Source organism: Papio anubis, chromosome 20 (assembly GCF_008728515.1).
Source record: "Papio anubis isolate 15944 chromosome 20, Panubis1.0, whole genome shotgun sequence".
In the NCBI taxonomy this organism is placed as follows: Eukaryota; Metazoa; Chordata; class Mammalia; order Primates; family Cercopithecidae; genus Papio; species Papio anubis.
In genome coordinates, this window is record NC_044995.1 from 13,766,773 (window position 1) to 13,782,280 (window position 15,508).

General features: G+C 50.1%; 2 protein-coding genes across 2 annotated transcripts in view; one reads left to right on the forward strand and one right to left on the reverse strand.

The window, feature by feature from the left end:
- Positions 1-1,752: 1,752 nt before the first annotated feature.
- On the reverse strand, positions 1,753-7,332 carry PINLYP (phospholipase A2 inhibitor and LY6/PLAUR domain containing). The gene is made up of 5 exons (XM_021931144.2): positions 6,583-7,332; positions 5,155-5,271; positions 2,494-2,646; positions 2,155-2,295; positions 1,753-1,990 (listed from the first exon to the last, which is right to left on the reverse strand). Exons 1-5 carry the CDS (start codon positions 6,722-6,724, stop codon positions 1,845-1,847), a joined length of 699 nt encoding a protein of 232 aa, XP_021786836.1. The 5' UTR covers positions 6,725-7,332; the 3' UTR covers positions 1,753-1,844.
- Positions 7,333-8,190: 858 nt separating this feature from the next.
- The window catches only part of XRCC1 (X-ray repair cross complementing 1), a 33,596-nt gene continuing 26,278 nt past the window's right edge, over positions 8,191-15,508 (forward strand). Inside the window, exons 1-2 of the mRNA XM_003915641.3 lie at positions 8,191-8,444; positions 8,857-8,949. Coding sequence (XP_003915690.1) covers positions 8,394-8,444; positions 8,857-8,949 — 144 coding nt within the window. The 5' untranslated portion in view covers positions 8,191-8,393. The remainder of the gene's footprint in view (positions 8,445-8,856; positions 8,950-15,508) is intronic.

A 15,508-nucleotide genomic window follows, 5' to 3' on the forward strand; every position in this document is an offset into this window, starting at 1 on the left:
CTGCCAGTGGCTGATTTATGACTATGATGAGCAGAACACCCTCTGGATAGTGCTAGGGGTGAAGGAAAAGTTAACCTTTTGAGAATGGGCAGTCATTCAGCAAATATCCACTCCTCTCCCTCCCGCTGGAGGGGGAGTATATTTCCCTGCTCCACTGATGGGTTTGACCATTTGATTTACTTAATGGAATTTTAGCAGACCTAACCTTAGCAAGGGCCTTAGATGCCCTTGGCTTTTGTGCTCCCGTGATGTGCCATGAGAACATTTGCCAGGGAGCTGCTGATCCCAGAAAATTGTGGAATCTCATGGAAGAGACCTGAATCCTCCCAAACTGGAACCAAAGCAGCCAACCCACAAACCCTTAGAAGAATGTTTGTTGGTATAAGTCTCAGTTTTCACGTTGGGAGGCCTAGGTGGGTGGATCACTTGAACCCAGGAGTCTGCGACCAGCCTGGGTAACATGGGGAAACCCTGTCTCTACAAAAAAAAAAAAATCACAGGAAATAGCTGGGCGTGGTGGCGCATGCCTGTAGTCGCTGCTACTAGGGAGGCTGAGCGGGGAGGATCCATTGAGCCCATGAGGTTGAGGCTGCAGTAAACTGTGATGGTTTCACTGCACTCCAGCCTGGGAGACAGAGTGAGACTCTCTCTCTCAAAAAAAAAAAAAAGAAGTCTCAGTTTTAGGATGATTTGTTATACAGCATTACTACAGTGTTAGTTAATACAACTTTGTTGTTTTAAACCACTGAGATCAGGGACTTGTTTTGTTACTGTAACATCATCTAATCTGTCCCAATTGATGTCAATGTTTAGCACCTGTCAACTAATGGCCACTCAGTAAGTGGCAGCTATTATGATGATTACTGTTTACTCAGGCATACATTGTCTTTAGAATCCACATGGTCTTAAAGGTGCTAGGCATTGCACTAGGCGCTTTTTAAATTGTCTTTCATTTGACTCTTACAACAACCTTGAGGTTATAACTATTAATATCTACGTTTTGCAGACATGAACATTGAGGCAAAAAGAGGAAGCAGTTAATTGAGAGAGATGATCATGGACTCTGAAGTATACCAGACTTGGGTTCAAATCAAGGTTCTGATCCTCCCTAGTTGTTTGACCCAAGGCAAATGACACCCACAATCTATGCCTCAGTTTGTTCATCTGTAGAGTGGGGTTAATAGTATCAACCTCACAGAGTTGTTATGATCATGAAATGAGGTATAGCATGGAAAACACAGCACAGGGACCTGGCAAAGAGTAACCCCTTCATAAAAGGCAGGGCCGCCAGGAATGGTGACTCACACCTTGTCCTCCCAGCACTTTGGGAGGCCAACGATCGCTTGAGTCCAGGAGTTCAAGACCAGCCTGGGAAACGTAGTGAAACCCTGTTGCTACAAAAAATAAAAAATTAGCAGGGCGTGGTGGTGCACGTTTGTAGTCCCAGCTACTAGGGAGAACAAGGTGGGAGAATCACCGGGCATGGTGGTGCATGCCTGTAGTCCCAGCTACTAGGGAGGCTGAGGTGGGAGAATCACTTGAGCCCGGGAGGTTGAGGCCTCAGTGAGCCTTGAATGCACCACTGCACTCCAGCCTGGGTGACAGAGTGAGACCCTGTCTGAAAAAAAGAAAAAAGAAAGAAAGAAGGCAGGGCCTTCCCTCTCTTCCTCAAAAGGAGAGGATTTGAAATGAGGATTGAGACCCCTTATTTCCTGCATTCTATCTCCTCAAGATACATCACACCACAAGGACTCAGGCTTGCTCTATTAACTTTTTTATAGGCACACGGGGAGTTACAGGCTGGGGACAAATGGAGACTTCACACCACGTATATCTTCCTCGGTTCAGATAGCTTTCCAGGGGGAGTGAGTACACTCTGTATGGTGGAGGAAGAGGACATGGGTGCCTGTGGGCAGTTCAGCACCAGGCTTGGCGAAGCACATACTCTCTGTAGCACAGCCCCGCATGGCAAATCTGGGTTTGAAGATACCTGAAAGGGAGATTTCAGACTGGAATCAGGGACCTCAGCCCCTTCTTCCTCATAATCCCAGAACACATCCTCACCCACTTCTCTGGAACCCTCTCCTCCCATGGAACCTAGAAGTTTGGGCCTCTAGTTCTGTTTCCTTCTGGAGAGATCCAGGCACCACTCACCAGCCTGCACGTGTCCAGATAAGGAGACGCAGCGGTTTTCCTGGCCAGTACAGCGGGTCATGGGCCCCATGCATTTGTCCCTAAAGGTTGCAGTGCAGGCGGGGCACATCAGGCCATTCTCAGTACGATCGGTCAAGGGAACTGAGGATGAGGATGAAGTGTAAGGTGAATTAGAGATGTTTAAACCGTTCCCCCAACCTCCCAACAACCCCGGGGAACACCAGGGTTGCTAACAGACACTGCATTTTACAGGTAAGGAAACAGGCTCAGAGCCAGCAAGTAGCTACAGCAAGGGTCAGTAGAGACCCAGAGCACACACCACGCACCACGGGCTCTTACCGGACAAAAAGGCACTGTTGCAGCCGTCGCTCTGGCAGCAGAAGGATCTGGTTACCATGTAGTCCCTGGGGCCCATGGTGGTGGATACAACGCCGGAATAGCAGTCCTGGGACCTCATGCAGCCCTTGTAGGTGTGCACCCACTCCTTGCCCTCTGTGGGATGGGGACAGGCAGGATGGTGCTGGCTGACCACTCCCTGGCCTCAACCCCTGCCTCAAGGTCTCACCTAACCCTAGGCCTCCCCAACCCCACAACTTCCTGGGGTGGTCTCTTTCTTGTTTTTCTTTCTTTTTATTTCTTTTTTTTAGATGGAGTCGCCCAGGCTGGAGTGCAATGGAGCGATCTCGCTCACTGCAACCTCCACCTCCCGAGTAGCTGCGATCACAGGCGACCGCCACCATGCCCAGCTATTTTTTTGTATTTTTAGCAGAGACGGGGTTTCACCATGTTGGCCAGGCTAGTCTCGAACTCCTGACCTCAGGTGATCCCCCCACCTGGGCCTCCCAAAGTGCTGGGATTACAGGCGGGAGCCATTGCACCCGCCCGGCCAGGGTGGTCTCTTTCAAGTCCCCTAGAGCCATGCGGCCTAATCTGTCTGATGCATGGCCTGGAGTGGTTTCTTAGGTAGCCCTCCCTCCCGCTGCCATAGCCCCTAGTCGGCCTTCGGTGGTCTCTTCCAGCTCCCCATTGCCAACCTCAGCCTGCCGGATGTGGTCCCTTCCACCCCACCCCACCCCACCCACGGCCACCCCTCTCTCCCTGTCCTGCCAGGATTGCTCTATTTCAGGCCGCCTATGGCCACCCCCATGCCTTCGTGAAATGGTCTCTTCCAGCCTCCATAACTCCCCGCCACTCCCCCGCCCACCCTGTAGTCTCTTTCAATGAACCCCAGTCCCAGCAACAGGCATCCTCCTCTCTCAGATCCTGCCATGGTCACTCCTCAGACCTCCCATCAAGGGTCTCTTGCTGCCCCTCTTAGCTATTTTCAGGTCTATGTTTAAGGTGGGTTCTTCCAGCCTCCCCGGCCTTCCCCCTCCCCACCATGTGGTGGTCTCTTCCTACCCAATTCACTGGTTCCCCCTTCACCCCATGGAGGGGTCCCCCAGCTCCCTCTCCTCCCTTCCCCAGGGTGCGTTTCCTCTTCTATGTCGGGATGGGGGGGTCTCTTCAAGCCTTTCAGGTCCTTCCCTAACCCACCAACGGTGGCTGGGTGATCTTCTATCTCACTTTCCTTTCACAGCCCCTCCCGACCAGTGGTTTCTCCCTGCATCCGAAGTCACCTTCATTCCCTCACCAGGCCTCACCATCTCTCCTCCTGTGACTAAAAGTCTCTTTCAGCTTTGTATAAACATCCCTGTTCCCCACTGGTCTCTTCCATTGCTCCCTTTCTCCTCCATCCTTTTTCAGGTCTGGGGTGGTCTCTTTCATTTAACTCATGCCCATCTTCTCTCTTCCATTTTATTTTCTGAGACAGGTTTCCCTCTGTCACCCAGGCTGGAGTGCAGTGGTGTGCACTTAACTTACTACAGCCTCGATCTCCCAAGCTCAAGTGATCCTCCTGTCTCAGCCTCCCAAGTGGCTGGGACTACAGGCATGTGCCACCATGCACAACTAATTTTTTTTCTTTTTCTGTAGAGATGGGATCTCTTTTTGTTGTCCTGGCTGATCTCAAACTCCTGGGCTTAAGCGATCCTCCCATCTCAACCTCCCAAAATGTTGGGATTACAGGCGTGAACCACCGTGCCTGGCCTCCCTTTTATTTTGCTCATCCATATCTCCCCCTCCCTGTCTCTGCTTCTCCTCTTTAAGATGATTTGCTCAGCCAGGCACGGTGGCTCATGCCTGTAATCCCAGCACTTTGGGAGGCCGAGGCGGGAGGATCACTTGAGGTCAGGAGTTGGAGACCAGCCTGGCCAACATGACGAAACCCCGTCTCTACTAAAAACAAAAATTAGCCAGGCGTGATGGCACGCACCTGTAATTCCAGCTGCTTGGGAGACTGAGGCAGGAGAACTGCTTGAACCCGGAAAGTGGAGGTTGCAGTGAGCAGAGATCGTGCCACTGCACTTCATCCTGGGTGACAGAGCGAGACTCCGTCTCAAAAAAGAAAAAAAAATGGTTTGTTCCATACTTCAAGGTTATCATCCCTCTCCTGTTTGGGGTGGTCCCTTTTCTGTCTCTCCCACTACTCCAACACTCCAACATCATCTCTCCTCCCTCTGCTGCCAGGAATGACCTCTTCCTTTTAACACTCTCCCACCCTAGCCCAGCCTCTTCCTTCTCTATCCACTCTCCATCATTTCCACCTCCTGCCAGTTAGATTCTTCCCCTCTCACTATTTCTCTGCCCCCCCCACACAATGTCTTTCCTTACCCCTCTTCTGCCTAAGAAAGTCTATTAACTCTCACCCCTCCCCCCGTTTTCCTTCTCTTTAGGACAGTCTCATTTTCAGAATCCCGTGACAATAATGATTTCCATCACACCATTTATTTCTCTTCCCTCCATCTCATGATGGTCTTTCCCTCTTTCCTGCTCTCCACTGATTTCTTCCCACGCTCCCCCATCTTGAGAACCATGATGATCCCCCCTCAGCATGGTAGTCTCTTCCACCCTGAAGGTACACCCCATCTCCCCACCAGGTCCCAGGCCACATCGTCTTACTTGAAGTAGCCTTCCCCACCAGGAGCACACATGTGTCCTTGTCGCTGCTGCAGGTCCTCATTTGGCCATGGCACCTGCTCCCAGGCGCCTTACATATTTCACAGCGTAGTGGGCACCCTGCAGTGTAGACAGAAGGCGAGGCTGTAGTCATGGGTGGTGTGGTCTTCGGACCACAACTTTGACTTAGGACTTTTGTGTCCTGAGAGAGGAGGGACCAGCAGCTCCCTGGTTTTTCATGGTCAGGATGTTGACCGCTGCCCAAGGAACTGTCCAGAGTAGGACGAAGAAGCAGTGGTGATGCCAGCAAAGCTGCTTCCAGGGACGGGAAGCGACTCCACCATGAAGCCTGTTTGCCTAATTACGTGGCTGGGGATTTTGGATGCCAGGGTCCTCTGAGAAAGCTCAGGGGCAGGGAGGGGTTGTGGTGGAGGTTTCCATGGACTTTTGTGAAACTTCAGGTCCAGCTGGTTCCTGAATGTGGGATTCTCCTCCTTGAAGGTACCACGTAGGTCTTGTAGACAGCGGGAGCTCAGGCAGGGGGCCCTGAGGCTGGGGACTGCATCCCAGGTCAAGGAGGGAGAGTGAGGACCAGGAGGGCAGAGGACTTGAACTTCTTGGTCCTGAGAGAGGGGAAATCTAGGGGCCCAGATACCTGGGTCCTGGGGAAAGTGAGGCTTGCCTGGACTCCTGTGTGCAGGGGAGGAGGGGACTGGGGCCTGAATTTCTTAGTCTAAGGAGAAAAGAAATCTCTTTCCCTCTTTAAAAAATATATATATTATATTAATTTAGTTTTTTGAGATGGAGTTTTGCTCTGTCACCCAGACTGGGGTGTGCAGTGGTGCGATCTTGGCTCACTGCAACCTTTGCCTCCCGGGCTCAAGCAATCCTTCCACCTCAGCCTCCCAAGTAGCTAGGATTACAGGCGCCCATCACCACACTCAGCTAACTTTTTTTGTATTTTTAGTAAAGACAGGGTTTCACTATGTTGGCCAGGCTGGTCTCGAACTCCTGACCTGAAGTGACCCACCCGCCTCGGCCTCTTAAAATGCTGGGGTTACAGGCATGAGACACCGTACCAGACTTTCTCCCTCTTTTAAAAAATTATGTTTTTAAAGATTTCCCTTTCCAGCCATGCTCTCATCTGATTTCCTAGAACTGAGATGTATTTGGGATCCTTCCTGGAGGATGGAGGATTCAGAGCCCACCAAGCCCCTCTCTCAGGGACCCAATCACAGAAGCTTTTCTTCTCTGGGACCCCCAGGCTTTCTCTTCCTTTACCCTTGACCTCTTCCATAAATCTGAATTTCCAGAATGTCTGCCCATTCACCTTGAGGACTTGCTGAAGGCTCTCTCTCTCTTTCTCTCTCCCTGTCTGGGACCTCTCTCTTCCTGAGGTTCCAGAGAGAGTCCAGGTCCCTTGTCACTTACCAAGACCCAGGAGGGTGCAGAGCAGCACGAAGGCCAGCAGAAGGGTCCCTTGTCTCCTGGAGGGCCTCATGGTGTGTGTATCGGCAGTTCCCGGTCTCCAGCTTTTATAGGAAGCTGAGGAGGGGCGGGTCCGTACCCACATTCACCCTGCGGGGAGAAATAGCTGAGGTCAGAACCCAGGGCAGTCCTCTGTGGCCTCCGGGTTGGGAAGGCGGAACCAGAATCCAAAGCGACCTGGGCATCTTGTGCCCAGCCCCCCACCTCCATGGATACCCCAGAAGTCTGGGCTTCCAGCCCCCTCTTCCATTAGAACCCAGAAAGTCACTACCCTGTTTTCTCACCTTCCCACAGCCCATTTTTGTTTGTTTGTTTGCTTGAAGACCAAGACGGAGTTGGGTCACTTGATTCCCAGTGGCTGCAAGAACTGGGATGCCCTCTCCTTCTCTCTCTTTCCTTCTCCTCCCAAGGAAGCACCCAGTGTGGATAGGGCCCCACCTGGGAGCACCCAGCATGTCCAGGCTGGTCCTGTGGGTGCGGGGTGCCTTGTCTCCCTTCCCTTCTCTTCATGTGCTTGGCTCACACTCCTTGTATGTTTGGGCTGTCTCCAGCTGCGACCCCACCCTGGGCTGCACCCTTGGCTTTCCAAGGGACCGAATGAACAGAGGGGATGCCTGTCAGCAGCCATAGGCGGGCGTAGTAAAAGACAGATGTCCACAGTCTACATATTGGGAAACTGAGGCTTTTTTGGACAAACTCCAGGATAGGGGTGTGTGTATGGGGGGGGGGGGGTTGGGCACATACTTTGCGTTATATTTAGAACGCTGAACCCTTCTCTTTTGGCCTCAGGCATAAGGCTGAGACAGATCTGATATATTTTTTTTCGCGCGCGCGCGCGTATGTGTATGTGTATGTGTATGTGTGTGTGTGTGGGGGTGGGGCAGGGGGACAGAGTGAAGACTGCAGCCGCCTGAGCCGTTTGAGGACATCCTGTTGCGTAGAATCCAGGTTTCCTAGGAAACTACGAAAATTCACTCAGATTTGCTGTCCTAGCCCAGTGCGGTGGCTCACGCCTGTAGTTCCAGCACTTTGAGAGGCCGAGGCAGGTGGATCGCTTGAGCTCAGGAGTTCGAGACCAGTCTGGGCAAGATAGCAAGACCCGCCGCCCCCTCACCCCGTGTTTCCACAAAAAATACAAAAATCAGCCGAATGTGGTGGCGAGTGCCTGTAATCCCAGCTACTTAGGAGGCTGAAGTGGGGGGATCCCTTGGCCCCAGGAGACAGAGGTTGCAGAAAGCCGAGATCCTGCCATTGCACTCCATCCTGGGTGAGAGAGCAAGACCCTGTCTCAACAAAAAATTTTAAAAAATAATAAAATAAATAATAATAATACAGCAAAAAGATTTGCTTTCCAGGCTCCAGTGTGAGCGGTGACTGCATCGTCCAATGAGAATGGCGAATTTCTTCTAGACACCAATCCCGGAGGTCGCTTCTGTTGCTAGGCGCCTAGAAAGCAAGGTGCGGACGTCATCGGGAGGCGGGGCTAGAGCGGGGGTGTGTGGCAGAGGGAGGCGGGGCTGGAGGAAACGCTCGTTGCTAAGGAACGCAGCGCTCTTCCCGCTGTGGAGAGGCGCGACTGGGCTTGCGCAGTGTCGACGCCAGCGCCGGCGCGCCGGGGTTTGAAAGGCCCAAGCCTCGCGCGCTTGCGCGCTTCAGCCCGCGCAGGGCGCACCTCACCCCCTCCCACCCTCCCTGCCTCTCGGACCCCAGACCCTACCTCATCCTTCTGGCCAGGCGAAGCCCACGACGTTGACATGCCGGAGATCCGCCTCCGCCATGTCGTGTCCTGCAGCAGCCAGGACTCGGTGAGGGACCTGCATGGGGGAGGTTGGAAGACGTGAGGGAATTAATGAGGACAACTCTAAAAAGAACTCTTGGGGTTCTTCTTGGAAGTCTAAGGAGAGTCATGGGGGGATTTCCAGGAGACTAAAAGTGAATTGTGGAGAGATGTTGAATTAGGGACGTTCCGGCGTCTAGGGAACGAACTTCCGGAGAGAAAAGGAGGAATAAGGAAAGCTTTCTTGGAGAGCCCATAGGTGAACTTCCACGGGAAAGTGTTGTAAGGGAAACTCCAGGCAGAGTGTGGGGGGATTAACGGGAGAGCTTAAGTCTGGAGGATCGTAGAGGCCTTGGGAGGACTCGAAGGAATCAACTGAGAGCTGGAGGCCTAGCTGTCATTTCTGTGCTCTAATTCTCCTCTCCCACTGTTGTTTCCAGACCCACTGTGCAGAAAATCTTCTCAAGGCAGACACTTACCGAAAATGGCGGGCAGCCAAGGCAGGCGAGAAGACCATCTCTGTGGTTCTACAGGTGATCCTGCCACCCCACCTCCTCCTCACTAGGAGTCTGGAGTCCAGGGTACCAGATTCTGCTCCTGAACCAACTGGCAATGGGTTGAGTCACTTTCTTTGCTGGGCCTCAGCTTCCTTACTTGGAAAATGGGCGGCATGATCCCTGTGCCCCTCAGCAGAGAGCAAAGGAGACCCAAGGATGAGGTCCAGGATGACCATAGGAATCAGTGTGTGGTCCTGGGCTGGTGGCTTCTACTTTCTGGGTTTCACTTTCCTCAGCTGGAACAAAATGAATCATTGCCACGTACCCTGCCTCCTGCAGCCAGTGGGCTCGGGGCTGGAAGGTGTCCAGGAAGGTCATCTAAGCCAATCTACTCCACTTTAAAGAAGGGGAAACTGGCTGGATGCTGTGGCTCATGCCTGTAATCCCAGCACTTTCAGAGGCTGAGATGGGAGGATTACTTGAGCTCAGGAGTTCCAGACCAGCCTGGGCAACATATCAAGAGCCTGTCTCTATTTTTATTAAAATAAATACTTTTTTTTTTTTAAAGAATAATAGGCCAGGTGTGGTGGTTCACACCTGTAATCCCAGCACTTTGGGAGGCCGAAACTGGAGGATCACATGAGCCCAGGAGTTTGAGACCAGCCTGGGCAATATAGTGAGATGTCATCTCTACCAAAATTTTATAAATTAGCTGAGCATGGTGGTGTGCACCTGTAATCCCAGCTACTGGGGAGTCTGAGATGAGAGAATTGCTTGAGCCCAGGAGATGGAGGCAGTAGTGAGCTGAGATTGCGCCACTGCACTCCAGCCTGGGCACCACAGCGAGACCCCCAAAATATAAAAAATAAAAGAATAGTAATGAGAGCTAACATTATTCAACATTACCTGCCAGTCACTGCTCTACACACCTCACTCACATAGATTAGCTCATTGAGTCCTCATAAACCCCAAGAGGCAAGCTCTGTTATCCCCACTTTTACAGATGAGGAAACTGAGGCCCAAAGAAGTTATACAACTTGCCTGACAGTCAGCCTTTTATTTATCTATTGAGACAGAGTCTCACTCTGTTCCCAGGCTATAGTGCAGTGGCATGATCTTGGCTTGGTTCACTGCAGCCTCTACCTCTTGGGCTCAAGCGATCCTCCTGCCTCAGCCTCCTGAGTAGCTGGTACTGCAGGTGTGCGCCAACATGCCTGGCTAGTTTTTTTTTTTTTATTTTTTTAGAGACAGGGTTTCTACCATGTTTCCAGGCTGGTCTCAAACTCCTAGACTCAAGCAGTTCTCCTGCTTCAGCCTCCCAAAGTGCTGGGATGACAGGTGTGAGCCATTGTTCCTGGCCTGGGGGCTGGTTTATGACTATAAGGAGCAGAACACCCTCTGGATAGTGCTAGGGTGAAGGAAAAGTTAACCTTTTGAGAATGGGCAGTCATTCAGCAAATATCCACTCCTCTCCCTCCCGCTGGAGGGGGAGTATATTTCCCTGCTCCATTGATGGGTTTGACCATATGATTTACTTAATGGAATTTCAGCACATCTAACTTCAGCAAGGGCCTTAAATGCACTTGGGTTTTGTGCTCCCATGATCTGCCATGAGAACATTTGTCAGGTTACTGCTAATCCCAGAAAACTGAAATCTCATGGAAGAGACCTGAATCCTTCCAAACTGCAGCCAAAGCAGCCATCCCATGAACTCTTAGAAGAATGCTTGTTGGTGTAAGTCTCAGTTTTCATGTTGGGAGGTCGAGGTGGGTGGATCGCTTGAACCCAGGAGTTTGAGTCCAGCCTGGGTAACATGGGGAAACCCTATCTCTACAAAAAAATACGAGAAATAGCTGGGCGTGGTGGCGCATGCCTGTAGTCCCAGCTACTAGGGAGGCTGAGTGGGGAGGATCGATTGAGCCCATAAGGTTGAGGATGCAGTGAACTGTGATGGTTTCACTGCACTCCAGCCTGGGAGACAGAGTGAGACTCTGTCTCAAAAACAAACAAACAAAAAGTCTCAGTTTTAGGATGATTTGTTACACAGCATTATTACAGTGTAAGTTAATACAACTTTGTGGTTTCAAACCACTGAGATTAGGGACTCCTTTGTTACTGTAACATCATCTAGTCCATCCCAATTGATGTCAATGTTTAGCACCTGTCAACTAATGGCCTCCACTTCCCAGGTTCAAGTGATTCTCATGCCTCAGCCTTCTGAGTAGCTGGAATTTACAGGCATGTGCCACCATGCCTGGCTAATTTTTGTATTTATAGTAGAGACTGGGTTTCGCCATGTTGGCTAGGCTGGTCTTGAACTCCTGACCTCGGGAGTTCAAGGCAAATTAGCACCAAATGCTAATTTAAGTGATCCACCCACCTTGGCCTCCCAAAATGTTGAGATTACAGGCGTGAGCCACTGTACCCGACCTCAGTCGTTTAAACTGTGATAGGTACAGGTTGCTGACAGTTTTAGTCTTAGGACCTAGATGCAAGCCCCCAGCTCTTCCTCTTACTCGGTGACCTCAAGCAAATTGTTTCATTTCTCTAACCTGTTTTCTCATGTCTGGGAATAATGACATCCAAGCCGGAGTTGTGAAAATTCGGTGACATAATGTCTGTACAAGTGCTCTGTCAACAAGTAGGTGTTTGTGTAGAGGGAGGGATTCGTGTTTTTATTACTTACTGGGTGATGATTCCGCTGGGCTCTCTTATGATCAGGTGACTCCAGCGAAATCACATTTCATTCTGTTACCCCAGTTGCTGTGGAAACAGAGTGACTGGAGGCAGAAGAGACAGAATCTGTCCCTGGCCTGGGAGAGACTGAGGGAGTATTGCAGCTGTCACCAACATGGTAGACCCCAGAGGGAGCAGCTTGGGAAGGTGATGTGTTTCAATTGGGATGTCCAGGTTTGATGTGACTTTGGGATAGTCAAGGGGTGGCATCCAGGAGGCAGTTAGGGATCACATGTGGAGCTGGAGACAGAATGTGGAAGTTGTCAGTGCAGGGAAAGAACCTATAGACTCGGGGGTAGATGATGGATTTATTTGTTCATTCACTCATTTATTTAGTCAAGTATTTATTAAGTGCTTTCTGTAGGCCAAGCACTGTTTTAATATAGCAGTACATAGCAGAAGACAAAAAATATTCACTCTCAGTGGGGTGCAGCAGCTCACGCCTATAATCCCAGCACTTTGGGAGGCCAAGGTGAAGGGTCATTGAGCCCAGCAGTTCGAGATCAGCTTGGGCAACACAGGGAAACCTCATCTCTACTAAAAATACAAAAATTTGTCAAGCGTGGTGGCCCATGCCTGTGGTCCCAGCTACTCCGGAGGCTGAGGCGAGAGGATCACTTGAGCCTGGAAGATCAAGGCTGTAGTGAGCTATGATGGCACCACTGCACTCCAGCCTGGGCAACAGAGCAAGATGCTGTCTCTTAAAAACAAAAGTCTTGTGGAGCTTTCACGTTAGTAGGGAAAGACTGACAAATGAGTCAGTAAAACATATGTTGGATGATGAGTGCTATGGAGGAACTGAAGGAAGGGGAATGAGAGTGCCCCAGCTGGAGCTGGAGCATGGCAAGGATTTTTATTTAAATAATAGGATCGGGGAAGGCCTCCCTGAAAAGGGGACATTTGAGCAACACGAGCTATGTATGTATCTAGGGAAAAGACTCTGAAGCTGGCTTGTGACAGCAAAGAGGCCAGTGTGGCTGGGGTGGAGTCAGCCAGGGGGAGAGAGGTAGGAGATGAGGTAACAGGGTGGGACTGGGAGCCCCTAAAAAACCACTTAAGGCCTGGAAAGCCATTGAAAAGACTTGAGCTTTTACTCCGGGTGAGATAGGAGCCACTGGAGGGCTCCGAGCACAGGAGGGACAGGATCTGCCTTAGGCCTTCACAGGATCCTGCTGGCTCCATGTTGACCATCAACTGCAGGGGCCACACACAGGAGTGGGAGACCAGCATTGCAACAGTTATTTTGGTAACTTATTCCACATCAGAGACTCTTTAGAATGACTGCTTGCATCTGTCAATGACTAATATGTGGGGTTACTCTGGATTCATCAAATGATAGTTTTGATTATTTTGACGTAACTGATAAGGCAGAAATTTCTGGCCACCAAGGCAGCAGCCTTATCTTTGGGTTGTTTTGTTATGTTTTGAGACAGGTCTCACTCTCTTGCCCAGGTTGGAGTGCAGTTGCAAAGTCATGGCTCACTGTAGCCTCAACCTCCTGGGCTCCGGCAATCCTCCCACCTCAGCCTCATGAATAGCTGGGACTACAGGTGCGTGCCACCAGGCCCAGCTAATTTAAAAAATTTTTCGTAGAGATGGGATCTCACTGTGTTACCCAGGCTGGTCTCGGACTCGTGGGCTCAAGCAGTCCTCCTGCCTTGGCCTCCCAAAGTCCTGGCATTACAGGCATGTGCCATTGCACCTGGCCACATCTGTGGGTTCTTCTACTACCCTGCATTTTCTCCTCTAATCATTATTACGCAACATCTGGATCTTACCACATGGGGCTTAGCCATCTGCTTATGACAGCCCCACACACCTGATTGTTTGCAGTAGCCACAGAAGGCTCTGTTGCCAGCTCATCACCTGCTCCCAGAGGGAAATGCCAACCTCTTTGCTAACTACTCCTGGGCTGGAGGGGTGGCTTGGATAAGACCCAGATATAACTCCTGTGTGTCACTGGAGGTGTGTCATTTTTAGAAGAAATGTTCATCAGCAGTAGGGCCTATGGTCATTTTTGATTGTCATTGGTTTTCTAGTCATTCAGTTTGCCACTGTGGTGTTTTAAATTTGTTTTTACTGTTTTTTGACGTGTAACATACATAGAGTGAAGTGAAGGTGTAAGTAAGCATAGAGCTCAGTGACTCTTCGCAAACTGCAGCCCTGTCTACTCCACACCCAGATGCAGCACAGAGCCACAGAACATGCCTAGCCCCCAGCAGTTCCCTCAGGTTCTTCCTGTCAGTACCCCTGCAAGGGTGACCACTGTCCTGATTGTTAACAGCATGGATTCATTTTGCCTGATTTTGAATTGCGTACAAAATGGAATCGTGTGGTATAAACTTTTCTTGTCCAGGTTCCCTTGTTATGTTTGTTCATTTCATCTATGTCGTTGAGTGTAGCTGCAGATGGTTTATTGTGATTTTTTTTGTTTGTTTGTTTGTTTTTTCTGTCTCTGAGATGGAGTTTCACTCTTGTTGTCCTGGCTGGAGTGCAATGGCACAATCTCAGCTCACTGCAACCTCCGCCTCCCAGGTTCAAGTGATTATCTTGCCTCAGCCTCCTAAGTAGCTGGGATCACAGGCATGCAGCACCACGCCCGGCTAATTTTTTGTGTTTAGTAGAGACAGGTTTTCACCATGTTGGTCAGGCTGGTCTCGAACTCCTGACCTCTGGTGATCCACCTGCCTCAGCCTCCCAAAGCACTGGGATTACAGGCATGAGCCACCGTGCCCAACTCCTATTGTCTTTTTTTTTTTTTTTTTTTTTTGAGATAGGGGCTCACTCTGTCACCTAGGCTGGAGTGCAGTGTCACCATCTCAGCTCACTGCAGGCTCAACCTCCCGGGCTCAAGCGGTCCTCCCACCTTAGCCTCCTGAATAGCTGGGACGACAGGCATGTGCCACTTCTCCAGGCTAATTTTTGTCTTGTTTTGCAGAGATGGGGTCTCACTGTATTGTCTAGGCTGGTCTTGAACTCCTGGGCTCAAGCATTCCTCCTGCCTCAGCTTCTTAAATCCTTGGGATTACAGACATGAGCCACTGCGCCTGGCCTATTGTCATTTCTGTATAGTATTCGGTTGTATTGAGATAACATTATGGTTTTATTTATTTATATTTGATTGTTTTTTTAAATGGAGTCTCACTATGTTGCCAAGGCTGGTCTTGAACTGTTGATCTCAAGTGATCCCCCAACTTGGTCTCCTGAGTAGCTGGGACTATAGGTGCACACCACCACACCCAACTAATTTGTTTTTTTTTTTTTTTTTTTTTTTTGAGCTTTTTGAAGGCAGCTTCCTGCATAGCTGGGATTACAGGGATTACAGAGAGAACCACAAGACCTGGCCATTGTGATTTTATTATATTTGCTTTCTGAATGGGTATTATATGCATATAGTGCGAAATTCAAAAGGGGCAAAAGGGTATACACTAAAAAGAAAATCTCCCCTCACCCTTTCCATCCCTCCCTGCTTCCTTTCCAACTCCTGCTCCCTCATTCTTCTCTCCTGATGCAACCAGCATTAGCAGTTTTTTTGGGTGGTCTTCCTGGGTCATTCTGTACACATACAAGCATATATACCTACCCCCTCCATCCCGTTTTAAAAAATGCATGGTATATACACTGTTCCCTTGTGTGTGTTTTTGAAGTAACAGTGTATTTTGGAGATGCACACTGCATAAATTTCTACCTCATTCATTCATTCATTCATTCATTCATTTATTTTGAGACAGAATCTTGCTCTGTCGCCCAGGCTGGAGTGCAGTGGTGCACATGCCACCAGGCTTGGCTACTTTTTGTATTTTTGGTAGAGATGAGGTTTCCCTGTGTTGGCCAGGCTGGTCTTGACTTCCTGACCTCA